Here is a 19242-nt window from a genome sequence, read left to right as displayed (position 1 = left end):
AAAAAGTGCAAGTTTGACCAAAATTAAAACTACTCTGACAAAAGATTGAGAAACTGCAGCTCACTCTGGCTCTAGGAGCTGCAAACTAACAAACTTTCTTATAGTGGTGAATTTTAAAAAATATTTGGTGGCTGTTGAATGGAAAATTTCAAAATTTTGTTCCCTTCAATATTACATTTTTTAACATTCACTAAATGAATTTATTTAAGCCATGAATTTAAAGAAGATCAAGAAGAAGAATTACTGGAATGAAAATTTGGGGTAATCAGTGTAATTATTAAAGAATCAGGAAGAAAGTTGCGCCGAGTGACGCAGCTTCTGAAGCTTCTAAAGTCTTTAGGGCAGTCCAACTATCGGAGAATGCGGTAGCTCTTCTGTTTGTGATACCATATTTAGCATAAGAAATACCTTTAAGGTAGCCATAGGAGTGGAGCACTCTTCTATCTTCTGTTTCAATCCGATTTTTAAAAATCATTAACAAAGAATTTTGTGTGAAAATCATGTGATATAAACCTACACATATCTAGTCAAGTCAGTCAACTATATTTTTAAAAAATATATATAATAGCATATATAATTTAAAATAATAATAAATTTGAAAGAATGCAGGATGGCCTAAGAAAAGAATTTGTATTTTGTATTTTAGAAATGATTACTGTTAGCCAAATTTTTTATCGCTTATAACTGCTTATTTATTGCAGTTTTGGGAACTTACTGGCTGTGATGTAAATTATTGTTTGACTTTGAAATATATAAATATATTTTGTTACCATATTCATTTATTTTGGTCACCACAAATCAGTTCAGTTCAGTAATGCCTATTTTATTTAGGCGGGCTTTACGTCCAACTACCAAATTAGATGTCGCGGCGGAGGCGATTAGCAAACATACTTTACTGTAAATTGCTTCTATTAACCATTAAATAAAATACAAGGGCTATACCAGGAATCGAATCCAGTTCCAGGAAATACACATTAGCTTCGCGGACCTCTCCTATAACCGCTCGGCTACCGTGGCACCACAGGTAACCACACATCTGCAGCGGTATTTTATACTTTGTTCTTCGCAGCGTATTAATAGGCTAGTATATTGTGAATGAATTGAAGTTATGTATATTCAGCACCACGACATCTTTCGTTCAAATAGATTATGTAGTGCTGTTTAGCTGTTAAAGGAGAGCTCTCCATTCGAACTTATTCCAAAAACTCGTTAACTGATTCCATTCAGTAAGAGGTGGGGTTAAGCTTCCATATTTTTGTAACTCTCACTGTCGGAAAATTGCTTCAGATTAACACAGCATTACAAAATATAATTACTTAAAATTTTCCGACTTATTACTTCAATAGTTATGGGTATTGCGAACCCTTTTATATACGAAATATTCTCCAAATCACCATTTACCAGCAATTGACCATATTTTAAATTGAACTTATTATTACCGTCAGTATTTTTTTTTAATTTACGGCACGTAAGAATCTGAGGTTAATGGTGCACGGAGCGTTTTTTGGTGCACTGCCAACCTCGGACAGTGAGCTGTAAGAAGCTCCAAGAAGAGAAAATCCAAAGGCCTGCAGCTGGATTCGAACCCGTCATCTCCGCGATGGAAGCCAGAATTCGCTAACACACAGCTTATCCCTTTCCAATTGTTAGTATTATTTTTTTTTCATTTCACTTATTGTTAGATTGATTTGGCATTGTATTTACTCTATATTTCATTAATATGTTAAAAATATTTAATATTTATTGTGAAACTGTAAATAGCTCCTCGCTTGGGAAAGTTATATATGTACATATGAATTTGGTTTCAAGAGTTGCAATAACTAGGATCGATAATTTCACATCATCATAACCTGTCTCTGTTGTCTGAGAGGTGAGGTTAAAATGTAACCTTACTTTCAAGTGTGAGGATTGACATGTGGGTAAGAGATTTGTGATTACAGTGGAGAGTGCAGCTATTTATTGAATAGTTTTTACTTAAGCATGCTAATTTTTTTTTTAAATGTTTTAATTAAATATTAACTATAGAATATTTTTTAATTTACTGCCACTATAAATGGATAAATCGTTTTTTGATCTTCAACTTAGTCCTTGGATAGTGAGGCAGCTGGCCACCGTTGGAATCAATTCTCCCACACCTGTCCAGGTAAATTGTATCCCACAAATTCTAGCTGGTAGAGACGTTATCGGTGTCGCAAAAACTGGCAGTGGTAAGACATTAGCGTTCGCTTTACCGATACTACATTTACTAGCAGAAGACCCTTATGGAATATTTGCGGTTATAGTGACACCAACGAGAGAATTAGCCTTTCAAATAAAAGAATCATTTGCAGTTATAGGAAGATGTATGAACTTAAGGCAATCTGTAGTTGTAGGTGGTTTAGAAATGATTTCCCAAGGACAAGAGTTATCTAAAAAACCACATATTGTTGTAGGAACTCCAGGAAGGTTAAACGATCATTTAAACAGTTGTGATACATTTCATTTTAGGAAGATTAAGTTTTTAGTGCTAGACGAGGCTGATAAACTGCTAGGCGGATACTTTGACAGTGACATGAAAGGAATATTTCGATCTGTACCGGAAAATAGACAGACCCTACTGTTCAGTGCTACAATGACTGATACGCTTGATAAAGTTAAGCAGGTGGCTAAGAATGATATGTTCCTCTGGCAGCAATCGGCAGAAGTTAAAACAGTCGAACAGCTACTCCAGTATTATGTATTTTGCCCAAGTTATGCAAAAGATGGATACCTAGTTGAATCGTTGAGAAAGTTTACTACTAAAGATGACAGTGGATCAGTAATTATTTTTACTGATACATGTAAAAATTGTCAACTACTATCTATGGTTCTTAATCTTACCGGCTTTAAGAACGTTGCTTTACACAACATGATGCGGCAAAGTGAACGATTAAATTCATTGCATAGATTTAAATCAAATCATGTAACACTGTTGGTTGCAACTGACTTGGCAAGTCGAGGACTTGATATACCTTTGGTTGAATTAGTAATCAATTACGCTGTACCAGTTACTGTTAAAGATTATATACACAGGGTTGGGAGAACTGCACGAGCTGGTAAACCCGGATATGCTATAACTTTAGTGACACCAAATGAAATAGAATTATTGAAAGATATAGAAAAGGAAGTCAATACTACTCTGGCGGAATTTAAAATCAATAATAAAGAAGTAGCAAAAATATTTACACAAATCACTGTTACAAAAGGTGAATGTGAAATCAAATTAGAAGAGTGTAAATTTTATGAAAAACGGGAAATTAATAAGAGGAAGAAATTACTGTTGGAAGGAAAGGATCCAGATTTGCAAGATAGAATACTCAACAAATTGAAGGAGGAAAAGAAGAAAAGAAAACAAAAGAAACTTCAGAAAATAGAAAAATCTAAGAAAGAAAATTTTGTATAGCAAACTATTTATTTCATTATTTGTAGGTGAAACTTTGTACAATTTTGAAATAATCACTTGTGTGCATAACTTTTAATTTTTATAACTTCTAATATATCAAGAACTACTATACATTTCCAATTTTATTTTTCTATGCAGACTACATTAGCTGTAATTAAAAAAAAATATACAATACACAATTTATTTTGTTCCTTCTGGTAAGTTTAGTAAGTTCAGGGAAATAGTGGATAGTGTCTTGCTTGCGTTCCTTTCCTTGTGTGTACTGTCCATTTATGCAATCAAGTTCAGTGTCTGGACTTTTGGGGATTGCAGTTAAATTTTTTACAATCACAAATGTTTTAAAATAATCTTATTATATTGCTTGGCAGAAGATTATTAAAGTAATAATAACAATAATAGTTAAATTAAAACTACAGATGTTGAAAGCATTAATTAGATCAAGATTTCCTTCGCTTTGAAAGTTTAAATAAGGTGAATGTCAATTTAGAAATAAACACTTTACAGGCGTCACTGACTCACCACCCAACAGATTGCCACTCGATTGGCGAGTGAAGTCGCGAATAATAATAAAGAATATAGTCAAATTCTAGAAAGTAAATGTTGGCTAATTCTACAAAGTTTTTAAGCGTTCCACAGAATGAGTATAAGCTTCTTTTCTATTCTAACTTTATAATCGAATTTTCAACAATCTTCAGGTTTTGTTTGATCATTTAATTTCCACTTCTAATTGCAATCAATGCAATGAGAAACAAAATATAAAATTATATTAAAATGTGGACTTTTAAGTAATTATTCTGTATCTCTAGCAGCGTTCATCTATATGAATATATCATATATTTATATGAACTTGGTGGATATTAGGCAATCTAAAGAAGTGGAATCTTAATAGTGCAATTAAGAAAACGACTCACTTTTGAAGATATGTAAATCTGAGGAGGAAACCGCTTTATAGTAACCTTCCATGGTTGGTGAGAATTGAATCTTCTATCAGAAAAGAAAGAATTTGAAAAAAGTAGGGCATATTTCCCTTTAGCATTATTCTCTGTTTACTAAACAAGCATATATTTTCAAAGACTATTTGGACAGGAATCGAATGTTGATTCGTATGCCATCTCAGCCTAGTAGAAGAGTTGATAGACAAATGTCCCATCTTTTCCAGATGGCTAATTTTACCTGGCAAGATGATATCGGGCTACAGCAGAGCAAAAATCAAGATGCTGAAGTTATAAAATAAATGAATTCGCACGTTCACTCTCTGAAGATGGATAAAAATCCAAAAAGTTTTGACAAATCAACGAAAAATTACCAGTAGTAAAATTATTATGCTTGGTTATTTTCGTTTTAATTTTTAAAATATGATTACTGATATACCATTAAAGTCTATTTGAAAAATTAATTAATTAAAAATACATTAAACTTTATTACTAATTGATAAACTAATAATCGTATAAACTTTGTTCACACCAATTTAAAGTAAAAAAAAAAAAATCGAAAAATATTTATAAATGCAGCAAATATAATCCATTCACCCAAAATTAACGGGATAAAAAATCTGGAATACCACTAATAAGCGCAGAACTTTTGTGGCAGACCAAAATTTATTGACTCACACACTACGGATTATAATATTTCAAAGTAATTCACACTAAAAATACAATTTTTTTTTTTTTAATATAAAGAAAGCGTACACTTTATTCAATTCTAAAATCAATTTAAAAGAGTTCTCTTTTCAAATATTCAATAATCACTTGGTGTTATTACTTACAGAAGAGGTAAAGAAGTACCTACATAGATTTAAAAACTTGTTTTCTTAGTACAAAATTAATTAAAAAACAAATATTAAAATAAAAACATTTAAACAACAAATTCACTCACGTCTTCAAAGTTCTCTATTTATATAAAACATTTAATACTTTATTATTTCTCTGCTGTTCATCATTAGTTACTTTGAAATAAGAAAAACTCCACGGTTGTTTAGTCTGGAATGTTAGATAGCAAAATCCTTAGTCAGCCTTGCGAGCTTTCACACGTTTCCTCACATTGTTCGCTTCCGGGGACCGTTCATCATCTACTTCCTCTTCATCTGGTAGGTCTTCATCCTACATAATTTTCAATTATATTCAAGACTTATACAGAAATTATAGGTGATGAGAATATTGATTAGAAAGAGATGACCTTGAGAGGATGGAGGTGTACTGCACCTTCAATCTAAATACAGAAACTAATTCGATAGTCTTTTTCTGTACGTATTTTCTTAGTATTATAAGTTAAAACTTTCGTCATAAAAACCCGTTGGGTTTTGCGCCCTTATGAAAATGCCAACTCTATTCACTGGTCATTCTGGCACTATTGACCTTACCCTGAGGCAATTAGGACTCACCTCCGCATCAACTTGAGGCCATATTTTAAAAGAAGATGTAGGGCAACAATAAAAGGTTTTTGAAAAGACTCCCTTCTCTTGGAACGAACAACCAGCAAGCCAAACAACTTTCTTCTCATATTTAATTTAAGGGTTAGCAATTTACAAATAAATTCTAGATACTTACAGTTTCCTCCTCTTCGCCAGTCTTCACCTCAGCTGTTACTGGAGTTCGATGCACGACTTTTGGTGGATAAATGAAATCAATAAAGCATACCATGATCTATAAAAATCAAAATTAAAAATAAACTTACAGAAAGATACGTGTGGGGCAAAATTTACAAACACAGACTTTTGCCTTACCAAGCCTAATATAGCTCCTAAAATAATAGTCACCAGCGCAAATATTAGATAGGATCCCCAATTTGGTAGACCATAATCTTCCATCAATTTATTGTGTATTGTCTGAAAATACAAACAGAAATAGCAAATTTTACTGTTTTAATGATTGATTATTAAAGATAAGGCAATGCATGTGAATATTTCTTCTTCTCAGATCGTTTCTGGTTAGTCCTCTGCAGCTAACGATAATCTCAAATTAATGTTAATGTTCTGGTAAGATGAAAAATTGTTCATCCTTACAACTTTTAAACAAAATATTGTATTCTCATCGAATTCCTTATCTTGTTAATAGACTGTTTTATTTCAACTTCTTTACTTATTAGCTTATAAGTTCATATCAAGCTTTCTCTCGTTAATTTTGATTTGAGGTGAGTGCTAAACTTTGAGATATGTATCACTCCCAGAAAGATATCTACCCACAGGTAATTCACCTATCGAAGTAATAAAATTTTACTGACTCAGACAAAAAGAATGTCGACTTTATTAACCAGATTCCTTTTATTTGAGCGAGTATTACTAGCAGAATGTAACCAACTCTCCTGTTGGTTCAAAATAAATCTTAACATTTCAAGAAAAGTATTCAAAATCAGGGAGAAAAAATAAGTAACTGAATTCAGGAATACACCTAGAGTATTTGACTAGTTTCTTGTAAAATGACAGTTACATTAAAAAGACTACTAAAAAAGTTATTTTAAAGGGAAAAAAATATAAAGTTTACCCTAAGTCCTTGCGAAAGTTTAAAAAAATATGCGACAATTGACATCTGAATAGAGGATGGTGACTTCCAACCGGGCACAGGCTCGACATCTTTCCATTTCTGATCTTCAACAAATGACATAAAAGATTCTCGATCTCTGGAGCCTTTATACTGACGGAATTCTCCATGAATTACGCTGAGGAAAAAATGGAAAGAGACGTTTTACTAAAATAAAATAATATAAAAATCTTGTTAAACAAAGAATACACATCTCAATACGATGTAAAATTAAATTGAAACAACTGAAAATTGCTCTTATTTTGGAAGGGAAATTAAAGTTATAAATGTTAATGACGGAATTATTGTATGTGAATGATAAAAATCTGGTGTTTAGATCCTCACCCCTTTCTCTAACAGCAATTCCCAATATACTATCTATCCATTTTTCATCTATAGTTTAATCAGAATTTCAAAAGACATTCAACTCTGATTCATGTTTCTTTTCATTTAAAATCGTACATTATTTACAACGGAATGACAAAAAAAAATCCACTCTCAAAAGAACCGCACCTAAACGAATTCTCAGAGAAAATTGTACAAAGATTTAGATTTACGAACATAAAATTTAAATACGTTGCATTACAGAACATCGTAGAAGCCATTTAGGAGAAACACTCAAAAAAGTAAAAACTTTACACAGCAAAGTGGTACGCCTAGTCGAGGGAATAAAAAATTAATTAACTAATTATATATTGTACGTATACTAAACTTTAGTTGTATATTACAATAGAATACAAACTTATGTTGGATCCGCAAAGTTATATAAAGTAGTTGATTCTACTTGTCATCATGCACGTTTTTTCTTATACAGACGGTTTAAAAATAGCATTTTAAGATTGAATTAAAAATAAGTTTGAACACAAGGTATTTTGTAAAATTAAAAAATAATAACAATTCATGGTGAGAAGAATTTAGCAAACTAGACTTGTCTTTTTCAACGCTGAGTCAAAATTTTTGTTTCTGCAAAAAAATAATAATGATAAAAAATTAAAAATTAATTGACAGAGATATTTGGTCTTTATTCATTTTTGTAAAATAGCTAAACATATGTGAAATTAACTTAAAAACTTATTTGAATCTTTACTTAATCCTTTGTCAAAAGAAATCTGAATATCTTGAAAAGGCCTATGTATTCATCATTCATTCTGAATCTGCTCTGAAACTGAACTAAATAAACAAGTTTGTAAATAAGTCTACAATGTACTGACTGCTTATTAGCAAGTGCTGAGACGGCCTGCCTATTTTATAAATTCGCCTCACATTTAACCTAGGACAGTACTTGTAGGTAGGTTTGGACGTCAAGAAAAATACTCTCAGTATGAATAGTGTTTGAAACAAAATCACTTTTTTAGATTTTGCTGATCCCAACATATCCGTTGCAACAATGTAAGCAAGCTCATATTCTTTAATGTATAAAATTGATTAAGAAGCGAAAACACCCCTTAAGTGTTCCAATCAAAATTTAAGTAATAAATTAGCCAAAAAGTAATATTCACATATGTAAAACCTGAGGCTCCGGAGAAGAAATGAAGCCCGGGTATAAAAAATATACCGGGCAGTGCTTTTAATTTTTATGCTTTACTTCAGTATTTCTTATACCGTTAGTTTAAAGTAAAGTTGCTGAACTGCACTTATTGCTTATTGAAGTTTAAATATAGTCAAATTTTTCCGACATAAAGATAATAATAGAAGTAAATATCGTAATTAGCTAGAGCCATAATTTTTAAAGATTATATAAGATGTAATAACAATTGTTCAAATAACAAGTCATCAAATATTTTGTTTTTCATCATGCTTGTTCTGGAACCTTGTGACGGTTTTGGGATGATAGGTTAACATCCGATAGAAGTCAAAATATTTCAGAACAACCATATCATGACGAAAAAATCTTTGGAACTGTCCAGCATTTCGGATCCACCCACCAATTTAAAAATTAACTTACTGAAAAATTGTTGGTAATGCAGTAACCATAAAACGACCACTAAGACCGGGAGAAGAAGTAACATCAACTTGAGCTACTGACAATCCTAGATCTTTGCTCCAAGATGAAAATTCCTCCCATAGCGGTTGTAATTGCTTGCACGCTGGACACCAAGGGGCATAGCTAAACGTAGCAAATCAAGTAATTAAAAAATTACATTTAAATGAAATAAAAAATAATAACACAAAGGTTTGTAAATACATTTCTTCTTAAGAAACAATATACTCACAACTCGACCATCCATTCCCCTGACAGCATATTTTGCCAATTGTTTTCGTCTAGTCGTATTAATTGCGATTTAGAATAAGTAACTCCTAAATTTATATACGCTATGCTTAAAAATAATAAAAAACTAATGCCAGTGGCCATATCAATTAGAGGAGACTAACATTCACTAATGCAAAATGAGTTTATAGAAATAAAAATTACATTAAGTCTTACGATAAATGGTTTGGATGGTTAGATACAGGCTAGATTCGTTGGTTAGGAATGGAACTGCAAGAACCTTCAGTCAGGTGTGAAATAATACATGGTATTTACATAAATCTTACAGAAATGAATCAAAATAAATTTATTTTGTTTACTGATACAATTTTTATTTGTATTTTTCAATGTGACTGATATTGTGGAAAAAAGTTTCTTACGTTTCAATCGATTATTCTTGAACGCTATATGATTTATAACCAGTTTGAAACCTCTCAAGTTACACCAAAGAGAGAGAGTGACTTGTTGTTTGTTTTTATTTAAATAAGTGATCAACTAGTTGTCTGATCACAATGATGACAGGATATTCCTCATCTAAGATTGCAGTTAAAGATAGTTTTGATGACGACGAAGCGAGCGATGATGTTGAAGATGAAGTATTTATTAGAGATGGACGTAATGGATTTAAAGTTGATGAAGAAATAGGTGTCAAAAGACCACTAATGGCTCCCAGACGTAAATGCAAACCTAATAAATTTCGCTCAGAAATTCGTAAAAGGCCTTTTTACAGACGATTTTATTTTCCGTATTGTTATACATTTTTGTCCATTGCTGTAATTTTAGGTATGAATAAATAAGCTGTTTATTTTTCTTCTGAATCATATTTTAGCTTTATCAATTAACCTTTTCATATGTTATTTAGGATCAATAATTGGTTTAATCATGGTTCTGAGCATATTTCCAATTCCTTTCGATAGACTTAGGCAGTGGAAAATTATTGGAAGTAGGAAATTTGAAATCACTATATTGCCTTGTACAGATTATTCTGTAAAGGACGTCTGGCACCAATCATTTTTGAAGTACACTTCAGAAGCAGCCTTAGTTTTAACTGATTTGAACGATGATGAAATAGATGACATTGTGTTAGGCTATGCAACAGGTAACTTTTTAAATGACTAATAAGTGGGATTTTATTCGCTTAATTCGATAAATATTGAAATTCATTTCGAGAAGACGTATTCGTATAGAGTTATTTTATTGTAAAAACTAGCATTGAAATGTTTATGTTAACATATTAGTTTACGGTAAATATTTAGAAATTATGATCTTGCATAAAATATTGTTTAGCTAAACCGTATTTTCATTTCTATGTGCTTTGCTCTCATGTGATATGTTTCTGGCTGGTTCTTCAATATTTCTCTTGTTGATGACTAATCAACGACTGGATAAACATCTCTCCGCAGCCTAGAAGACACCTCCAACGCTAATTCTGGACTCTTATATTTTTCATTTACCTTTATATTTGAGTATCGCTATTTAGTTTCACTGTAAACTCTACTGTTCATTTTCGTGGCACATTTTTATGACTCTTTGTGCCTATCAACTATTTTTCCTTTAAAATTTTATCAAGTAAAGCTCCATAACTACGATTTATTTGAAACATTCTAATGATTAGTTTTTTACTTTGAATTACACTACGAATACAACTGTCTCTAATTGAGTTTCATATGCACTAATTGCATATAATTAAAATTGCATTTTCATTATAAATTTTGCAATATTTTGGCTGAGAAACTCTCATTGAGCTGTTGAATGTTTTCTTCCAGTTTCACTATTTTCATTCCTTATTTCTTGATTAATTATTGAAAAAAGTCCTCTGTTTTAACTATTCTGATTTGCTTTTGTTATTTTTTCGTGTTTGTTTTATATTTATTTATTATTCTTTTTTTCAGACGCTTAATTTTTTTCTTTTGTGTCGAGTAAGTTTATTTTATTTCTTTCCTTTATTTCATTCAGTGTGTCATATGTTTGTTTTAATAATTTCTTTTTGAACAATGCAACCATTATTTATTACTTAAAAAAATGTTACTGATTAATAAGACATAAAATTAGGTGTTGAAGATATCTCTTCTCAAAGAAAATGTTCAGACTATCCAGGAAGTAGTGGCACCTGTGGTGGAGGTGCAGTTGCTCTAGACGGAAGAACTGGTAGCTATATATGGCAGTATTGGACTAGAAGGGATGTACTGTTTGTGGACTGTTCGGCTAACGTTAATGCCGATAAAACCAACGATTGTCTTCTTTCTGGAAAAGGAGGAGTAAGTTAATTTTTGGCAGCCTCTTAAACGTTAGTTTTTAGGTGCTTTTGGCAAAAGCCCTTAAGGGACTGAGCTCCCAGAAGTTGAGAAGGTTCATCGGTACCGACTTTTTTAGGAAGACAAGCTGAACAGAATTGTTCCGGTCTGAACTGCGAGCTAACCAATTGATTCTTTCTGTTCCCCGGGATCACAGTACTGTACTTGCTCGACTACAGAAATTGGTTCGGAAAATTTCCTCTTTTTGAGATTAATTTGCCGGAAAAATGAACTAGCTGTTAATGGAAAGTCTTGCCTTGATGAATAGTTCACTGTGGGTTTCTTAGATTACATTTTCAAAATGTTAGTAGAGATGGTTAAAGTAGGTATTTTAGATAACTTCCAGACTATCTCTCACAATACCCACAGTCCTTCAATCATTCAATTTGTTCCAGTGGCTATTTTCCATAAATACAAAATATGCACCGTGTGTGTATATTCCATGAGTTTTATTTTGAGGATTACTTTAGAGTAAATTAGAACATGCACATTTCACTAGAACAATTCATTACGCTGCCTCTACAATTTGAAAATTTCATTGAGATATATGCTGTGCTTTATTTTCCGTTTAGATTAAATTTCTAAATTTAGAATGTAGTTATAATTGCTTTAAGAAATATTCTTCTTTGATGTTCGTCCTAGGTTTTTGTTTAAACAATAAGTGGTGCTTCCAATACGTGCAAGAAAATTGAATTCAGTGTATGATGAATAACGAGTTGTTTATTTAAAAAGTAAATTTTTTAGGTTCTTTGCACTGTCGATGGCAAAACTGGTAATTTAATCTGGGAAGTCGAAAAACCGAAAACTCATTATGAAATAGACATATATTCAGCCCAGTACACGTCTGATTTAGATGGTGATGGATATTCAGATGTTCTGGTTGCACATACGTCAGATCAATCAGGTTCTTTTTTATATCATTTATTTTGTGAAAGTGTAGCTGGTGAGAGGAAGTGAAGTTGTTAGTGTTTTCTGGAAATTTAGATACACCAGCTTTGTGCCTGGTGCCTTGGCAAACGTTTGTGAAATTACAAAAGTACACTAAAAGTGTACCCTTGAGCGCAATCGGGTGTTAGGATCGAAAAATAGTTCTGTAGATCAAGAAGATTTTCAAACCTTTTTTTTTTAAAGATTAGAACTCATTATTAAACAATTTTTCTGACAGAAAAAAGTGGGCACACTAGCACATTTTTCGTTTCAATTGTTAAAACTTTTTGGTTAAAGCAAAGAGGCAGTTATGAGCCATAACTCCGGCGCAGAGTTTATAATTTTCATTAGCAATACAGATTTTATAATTATTATAAATTTACAGGATTACTAATTGTACTGAGCGGCCGGAATGGTGTAACAATAGGCCAGATTGAAACACCAAGAAGAGAAGGTTTGTATACTGTTCCAAGGATAACGGTGACCCCCGACAGCACTTACATGGTAATATTTGCTACCGGCCAGCCGAATATAGACAGCGGTGGTGCTCTGTACGCAGTACCCCTGCACAGCATTGCTATGTCCGATGAGAAAAGATGTGCTGAGGTTTGGCGTGACAATGAAGCCGGAGTCAGTTCAGGGATTGTACTTGCTGACATGAACAATGATGGTATATTAATTTGATCCATTAGTCAGTCGCTATAAAATTTCTGATTGTTATATTAATTAATAAAACATAAATCAGATCTTCTAAATTTATTATGCCCTCTTTTTCATATTTTTAAAGAAATATTGGACGTTAGCAAAAAACAAAATTTTCCTAAAGTGTAATATTTTTATGTAATGTATGCTTAACAACTAATATTTGTATTTATACCAAAACAAAAACAAAAATGTTGATAATATACTTTTATATGATGGTTCCATGGTATTAGGGCAAGAGATCACATGTCGCAAAATGCCTACTCTGCAACGCAATAAATTAATGGCTAACTTATTATTATTGTAATTAGTATTTTTTTTTTTTTTTTTTAAGGAATGGAAGATATTATCATCACTTCAGGCAGTAGACTGAGTGCCATAAATGGAAGTAATTTTGCATTACTTTGGAACATAAGCAGTAATCGAGAAGTTGACGATGAATTGCCCAAGCAGATTTTAATGTAAGCTAGATTCTGTTCCTGCTTTTCCGTTGCTTGAGATACAGTTGTTGCATAACGATCATTCTTGTTTTTGCAGTGGACCCACTCCAGCGTACTTTGACGATGATTCTATCCCTGATTTGCTAATTAACCATTTAGTTGGACCTTCTTTCCCATTGTATTTCTTTTCACAAGTAAGATTTGGAGTACTTACCTATATCTTGTGATGTAATTTTTACTGAATGTCGTTATTAATTTTTCAGACTTGGGTAGCAGGAGGCAAGAATGGTGAACCATTACTGGATGAACCCATGATCGGAGCTGGTGACATTACAGCGCCCGGCATCACTGTTAGTTTTAACGGAGTTGGCAATGATATGTATCTATTTTGGATTACGTCTTGCAACAATCATGTGCAATTATTAAAAACACCTTTCATATTAGCACAAGGTAACTAGGTGAATATTATAACTAATTGTAGTCAAATTTTAGAAATTTAGGCATAATTTAGCTGACGGCAACTAAATTTTGATTATCTGATATTACTCCCATCCAGGAGTAATATTTATTTTCTTTGATAAGGGTTAAGCTGAAGCTTTACGTACTACCTTTACAAAACTTACATTAATTTACATAGTTTATGGCAAGAGTTGATCGCAAGTTACACTCTTATAGTATTAAGAAAATATCTGCAACCATGCCATAAGCTGAAAGTTGCTCACATCTTCATACTTTAAAGGTGTCTTAATACTTCTAATAAGACATCATTTGCACACGTCGGTGACTTTTCAGTTGGGAGTTAAAAATGGTTGTATTTTTTGAAAACTCCCAAGCAAGTGTCGTTGCCGAAGGGAGAGATCGTCAGGCTTAAGTGCTAAGAAAGTGTCAAATGGATCCCACATCGCTTTGGATTCTAGAAAATAATAAAGCTGGCTTGCTTGCAAAAAAGAGAGAACCACATGCCAATTGCTGTATTATCCAAAGCTGAAATTATTGATGAGCTGAGCAGGCTATGCTTGGAAAACAAAAATTTTTAATACTTGGCAAAACGGACTTCCAAAAAGAGTTGTTAACTTTCAAGTTAACTGCTGACTAGGAATTTTTTTTTTTTTTAATACTAACAGCGCCATTTCTAGAGTTATAGTGGAAATTTAAACAGAAAACCTTGTTGATGCTGTACAAATATAATCTTACCTAGTTCTAATGGTTTAATTTTTTAGAAGTAAAATTTAAAGTGTAAAACCTAGAAGCGTGTTAAAATTACCTATTGCATTGCAAAATAAACGTATTCTCCTAAAAATGTAATTAAAAACATTTGGACAGTCTGGCTCTGCACCATCCATGTATTGCTCACACGCTCTGCCTTTGTAAGTGCAAGAATTAGTTGAGGAATTTTAACATAAGTAATCAGGAGTCAGGAAATGAGAAACATTGGTTGAACTTGTGCCGCATTACAATGCTACATTATAGTATATAGTAGATAGTATAACAAACCATATTTGATACTTTTCATGTCCGATTTTTCAAACAGGAAGTACTATGCATGAAAGAACGCACACAGATCTTTGTAAACTTCGTTTCAACAAAACATTAGAAACACATTTGTACGCCTTAAATCAGCACATCAAACCTCCTGGATTGTTAATTTACTCTTCAAGTAAATATTCCTTGTATTTAGTTTATGATTTCTGTTTCTTATTGTCAATGTGCATTGTAACCCACAAGAACGTTAACTATTTTTTACAGAATCTCATTGGGATGTAGAACATAATAATACATTCCCATTTGAAAACATTAAAAAGGAGAACAAAGTAAACCGGAAATGGTCAAAAACAAATAAATTTAACAAAAATAAAATTAAACCTCAACAAGATGTCTCTAATTATTTCACTTATCCACAAGAACGAAGTAAGTACTAGATATTATTAAAGTTTTTGTCAAGAAAACACCTTTAAAAGCCCATTAGCATGTCAACACTTTGGGTGGCATTGTAGATCCGACCGTGCGTTCTAAAATCTTAGCCAAAAAATTGTAATTATAGCCCCAGTTTCTGAAGTATATATTCGAAAGATTATACCAGCTATAGTGGAACTACTCGTATAACACAAGTGACCTAGAACAAGTATCTAAAAAAACGTTTTTGGTTTTCATCTTTTTTCTTCTTTCAGGTTTAGATTTCCACTTGTTTTCCCTCATAGACTCTCTCTCACCCTCTCACCTCTTTTTCTCTCTCTCTAAAAATCCAATTCGCAACACGTAGTACGGGGTGCCTAACATCATATTCACTCAGTTTTTCTAGTTATTCTTCCGGCAGTTCGTTACTTGTTTCATACTGGAAACTAATTACTCCATGGTTTTAGGATCCACAATACGCTCTTGATGGTTCACTTTCTCAATTATATGCTATCGTTTAATGAAAAAAAAAAAACAGGTGAGTCTGAAGTTGCACTCAAAGTGTAGACCGGTTTCTTCCGGGAAACAGATAATAACTTTCTGTCAAAACTACATCATCCATCGAAGGACTCTAGTTCGGGATAGATTACAATAACGTACTAATAGTGAAGAAGCTCTGTTAAAATTTTCTTTTTGGTGACACTTTAGTTTAAAGAAATTTTCTATATTAGAATAGTGCTAATTGTTAGGAGATTTAATTGTAAAAAGTGTTTAACGCCAGGTTTGCTTGTTTAAGTGGAGGATGGGTCACTAAATAATTTTGCAAGATATCAGGAAAACTTAAATGAACAGTCACAATCTCCTGTAAGAACTATGACTGTGTAAGTTTGAATTCCAAAATAGAAGATGGGAATAAGTGTGAAATGTCAAACTTAATAATTTAACCTATATTTTTAAAGGCCCTCTCTGGACATAAACTTAGGTGAACTTGCCATGGATTATGAACCGTTATATTCTCAAGAAGTTGACCCTCCAGAAGATGTTACCGTAGATTTGGATGAAGGAAGAGATGAAAGGGCGAATATAAAGAAAAGAATAAAAAAACATTTGAATAAAGATTCACAGAAAGAAAGTTTAGCTCGTGCTACGACCACCGGTAAGGTGTGAAATTTTTAAGTTTTGGTTTTTTCTCTCCCTCTAATGATAAACTTCATTAATACTTCAGTAAAGTTTCTTGTTATTTATAATATTGTATATTTTTTTCAGCTTCCTTAGCAAAACCTCTTAGTGGGAAGGGAATAGATATCATATTTGCCACTTACTGGGAAACGCCAAGCAATGCTCGTATCCTTACCGAAAGGGACCAATCTTGTATTCAGAAGAGAATTAGTAGCATACAACGTCAGTCTAGTTAGTCCATATTAGTTTGCTAACATTAGTGATTGTATTCCGCCCTAGTTTGCTTGTTTTCTATTATTTGTAATGGTGACACATTTTTGCCCAACTGTCCACAGTGATTGATTCATCTGGTTTTTCTGCGAGTATTTAACTTCCGCTTATAAAGTTTTTGTCAAATATTATGCTAGCTGAATTCGTACTAAAGGCTACATTACCTTATTTCATCCTACTCGTCGTGAGATTTAATCGAGCAGATTTTCAACTAGCATTGTCTATAGGGAAAGCTATAACATGTATTAGGTTGAATTTTGAACAAAGGTTGAATAATATAAAATGGGCAACATACATATTAGGAAGCGTGGTGTGATTAAATGGGATAAATATGTTAATCAATAGGTGATTAAATATTTCTGAAGAATATTTTGCTATTTCCTGTCTGTATCTCTACAGTCCGATGAACCAATCACTGAAAATGGAATCGAATTGAGTGACAGAAAATAGACTTTCTGTGACGAATGATACCTATATATAGTTAGTCTTCATTTTCATCGCTGTTCTATTGTTGCTAATAAATTATCAATTAGTTTGCTGAAATGTATAATGAAACGATGTTATTGGAAATGTCTTTACAAAAAGTAGTCGTAATATTCACCTATTTTTTTTCCAGGCCCACTTAACGAAATGGAAATGGAAGTTGTGGAAGGAAATGCAGAACGAGATTGCCTGCCTCCGAATGAGGCAGACACCATTGACGGTGGCCAGTTGACCATCTACCGAGTAAATTTACAGTGTAAAACTTGTGGTGCAATGTCGGCAACTGAACATTGTTCCACTCCGTTACCACTTGAAATGCAAAGTTATTCACACAGAGCGTGTAACGTTTATTTTAAAAAGAGATACAATCTTCTACCTGTTTAACTTTGGTCATTTTTTATTATCTTTCTGCTATAAGGGGTAAAGTAGTTTTAAAGCTCATTTACATTTTATTTATAGTATATATTATTTTCCTTTAGTCTTTTTGGCTCTAATACGTTTTTGCTTAAATTGATAACATCTGCACACCAATAAGACCTTTGATAAATTAAATAAAAATAAAATAACGAACTTTCTTCAAAATCCAAATTTTGTTTGGCCTAACTGCTTCAAATGCTGTATTACTACAATGATAATGATAAAAATTAATTATAAGCTAACAATTCTTTTTAAAATATTTAATTATTGATTATATTTATCTTTACTAATTGTAACTACTATTTATTTGTTTTTTCAGTTTCTTGCAAGTTTGACAAAAAAATAAAAATAAATATAGATAAACAAATCAAGAAACTATAAATTAAGAAAAACAAATTCAATTTTTTAGTAATTATTCCCTTTGATTTTCATGATTGTTAATAAAAAGATGCATTTTGTATAGTAATCTCAACAAATAAATATGAAAAGAACTCCAGTTAAAAATACCTAAATTAATAAGCCTCTTTTTACTTTTATTAACCAAGAAAATATCTGAATTTTAAAATGCTATAAATTGCAGATCTTTTGACAATGTGTGAGACATCAATTTCATTATTTCCGCAGATATGTAAATCATTTCACATCATTTTCTTGGTTGCTAGGTCATTTTTTATCGTTCGGTTTCGGCGTTCGTTATACTTCAAGTTGTCCTGATGAGCAATAAATGTTCGTCCTAAACCACCAGATGACAAAAAATGTGCCCCCACGAGAAGAGTACAAAGTTAATTCCTGCTCCAAGATGTGTTTTAATGTGTAAATACCTTATTATTAATAATTTAAGAAACAAAGTAGTAAAAATTTTAATCAAACAAGCCGTATAGATACACTGCTGTATAACATTTTATAAACAATATCAAGAAATGTTTGTTCAAACTATCAAAAGACTGGCTCATTGTAATATCAACTTAAACTTATTGTTACGATACTGAATGAGAATTATTTAATTAATAAAAACTGTATTAAAGAAAATATTGAATCTTGTATTTGATTCCCATTTTTGCAATGAAGATTTTTTTCACACTGCCTTCAATGATCCTTCAGTGAGGTGATTCAATATTATTTACATTCCTGCTCAATGTCAACGCATATTTCATTTTTTTAAACAAAATATTATTGGCGCATATTATTGGAAGCCGCCTACGCTGACAGCCATCTAATTATTAATAGCAATTACATATTTTTAAGTTGTGTAAGGGATTGATAATTTTTGTAGGTTGACAATTTAAAATTAATTATTTATCTTATTTAACATCCATATTTCTCAAAAATTCTATTCTTTACACCAAGCAATTTGCTCAATCACTTTCATTCAAATTTGAGTAAATTTTCGGTGGAATCCAGATATAAAAAACCTGATACGATAGTAATTCTTTTTTCTACGAGGAAATAACAG

At 32.0% G+C, this 19242-nt stretch overlaps 3 protein-coding genes across 6 annotated transcripts; 2 read left to right on the top strand and 1 right to left on the bottom strand.

Moving 5' to 3' along the window:
• The first annotated feature begins 1854 nt into the window (after positions 1–1854).
• Dbp45A (putative ATP-dependent RNA helicase Dbp45A) lies at positions 1855–3532 on the top strand. Its single transcript, XM_074132029.1, has one exon. The coding sequence runs from the start codon at positions 2054–2056 to the stop codon at positions 3419–3421; it is 1368 nt and encodes a 455-aa protein (XP_073988130.1). The 5' UTR covers positions 1855–2053; the 3' UTR covers positions 3422–3532.
• LOC141456240 (thioredoxin-related transmembrane protein 1-like) lies at positions 3412–9422 on the bottom strand. The gene is made up of 6 exons (XM_074132030.1): positions 9150–9422; positions 8882–9043; positions 6901–7075; positions 6144–6245; positions 5968–6063; positions 3412–5520 (listed from the first exon to the last, which is right to left on the bottom strand). The coding sequence occupies exons 1-6, from the start codon at positions 9287–9289 to the stop codon at positions 5425–5427; spliced, it is 771 nt and encodes a 256-aa protein (XP_073988131.1). The 5' UTR covers positions 9290–9422; the 3' UTR covers positions 3412–5424.
• A 101-nt stretch (positions 9423–9523) lies between these two features.
• LOC141456238 (uncharacterized) lies at positions 9524–18818 on the top strand. 4 transcript variants are annotated; one of them, XM_074132026.1, is made up of 15 exons: positions 9524–9967; positions 10047–10283; positions 11237–11442; positions 12223–12382; positions 12791–13075; positions 13442–13568; positions 13645–13741; positions 13811–13997; positions 15079–15204; positions 15294–15455; positions 16237–16321; positions 16400–16596; positions 16707–16850; positions 17506–17792; positions 18109–18818. In XM_074132026.1, the coding sequence occupies exons 1-14, from the start codon at positions 9697–9699 to the stop codon at positions 17754–17756; spliced, it is 2535 nt and encodes an 844-aa protein (XP_073988127.1). In that variant the 5' UTR covers positions 9524–9696; the 3' UTR covers positions 17757–17792; positions 18109–18818. The 4 variants fall into 4 exon arrangements, with proteins under 4 accessions (XP_073988127.1, XP_073988128.1, XP_073988126.1 ...); XM_074132027.1 differs by having other exon boundaries at positions 16707–16841; positions 17506–18818; XM_074132025.1 differs by having other exon boundaries at positions 17506–18818.
• The last annotated feature ends 424 nt before the right edge of the window (positions 18819–19242 follow it).

Source organism: Rhodnius prolixus, unplaced genomic scaffold (genome assembly GCF_049639745.1).
Source record: "Rhodnius prolixus isolate KJV_2025 unplaced genomic scaffold, Rpr scaffold_4, whole genome shotgun sequence".
Classification (NCBI taxonomy): Eukaryota; Metazoa; Arthropoda; class Insecta; order Hemiptera; family Reduviidae; genus Rhodnius; species Rhodnius prolixus.
The sequence above is the reverse complement of the archived record's forward strand: the minus strand, read 5'-3'. Positions and strand labels throughout refer to the sequence as shown.

Coding starts and splice junctions, on each gene's coding strand:
- LOC141456240 (XM_074132030.1), bottom strand. CDS start 9,289: ATGGCCACTGGCATTAGTTTTTTATTATTTTTAAGCATAGCGTATATA. Junction 6,246..6,900: donor AACTTTCGCAAGGACTTAGG/GTAAACTTTATA, acceptor TTGTATTTTCAG/ACAATACACAATAAATTGAT. Junction 5,521..5,967: donor CTGGCGAAGAGGAGGAAACT/GTAAGTATCTAG, acceptor AAAATTATGTAG/GATGAAGACCTACCAGATGA.
- Dbp45A (XM_074132029.1), top strand. CDS start 2,054: ATGGATAAATCGTTTTTTGATCTTCAACTTAGTCCTTGGATAGTGAGG.
- LOC141456238 (XM_074132026.1), top strand. CDS start 9,697: ATGATGACAGGATATTCCTCATCTAAGATTGCAGTTAAAGATAGTTTT. Junction 10,284..11,236: donor TGTGTTAGGCTATGCAACAG/GTAACTTTTTAA, acceptor ACATAAAATTAG/GTGTTGAAGATATCTCTTCT. Junction 16,851..17,505: donor TAGCATACAACGTCAGTCTA/GTTAGTCCATAT, acceptor TTTTTTTTCCAG/GCCCACTTAACGAAATGGAA.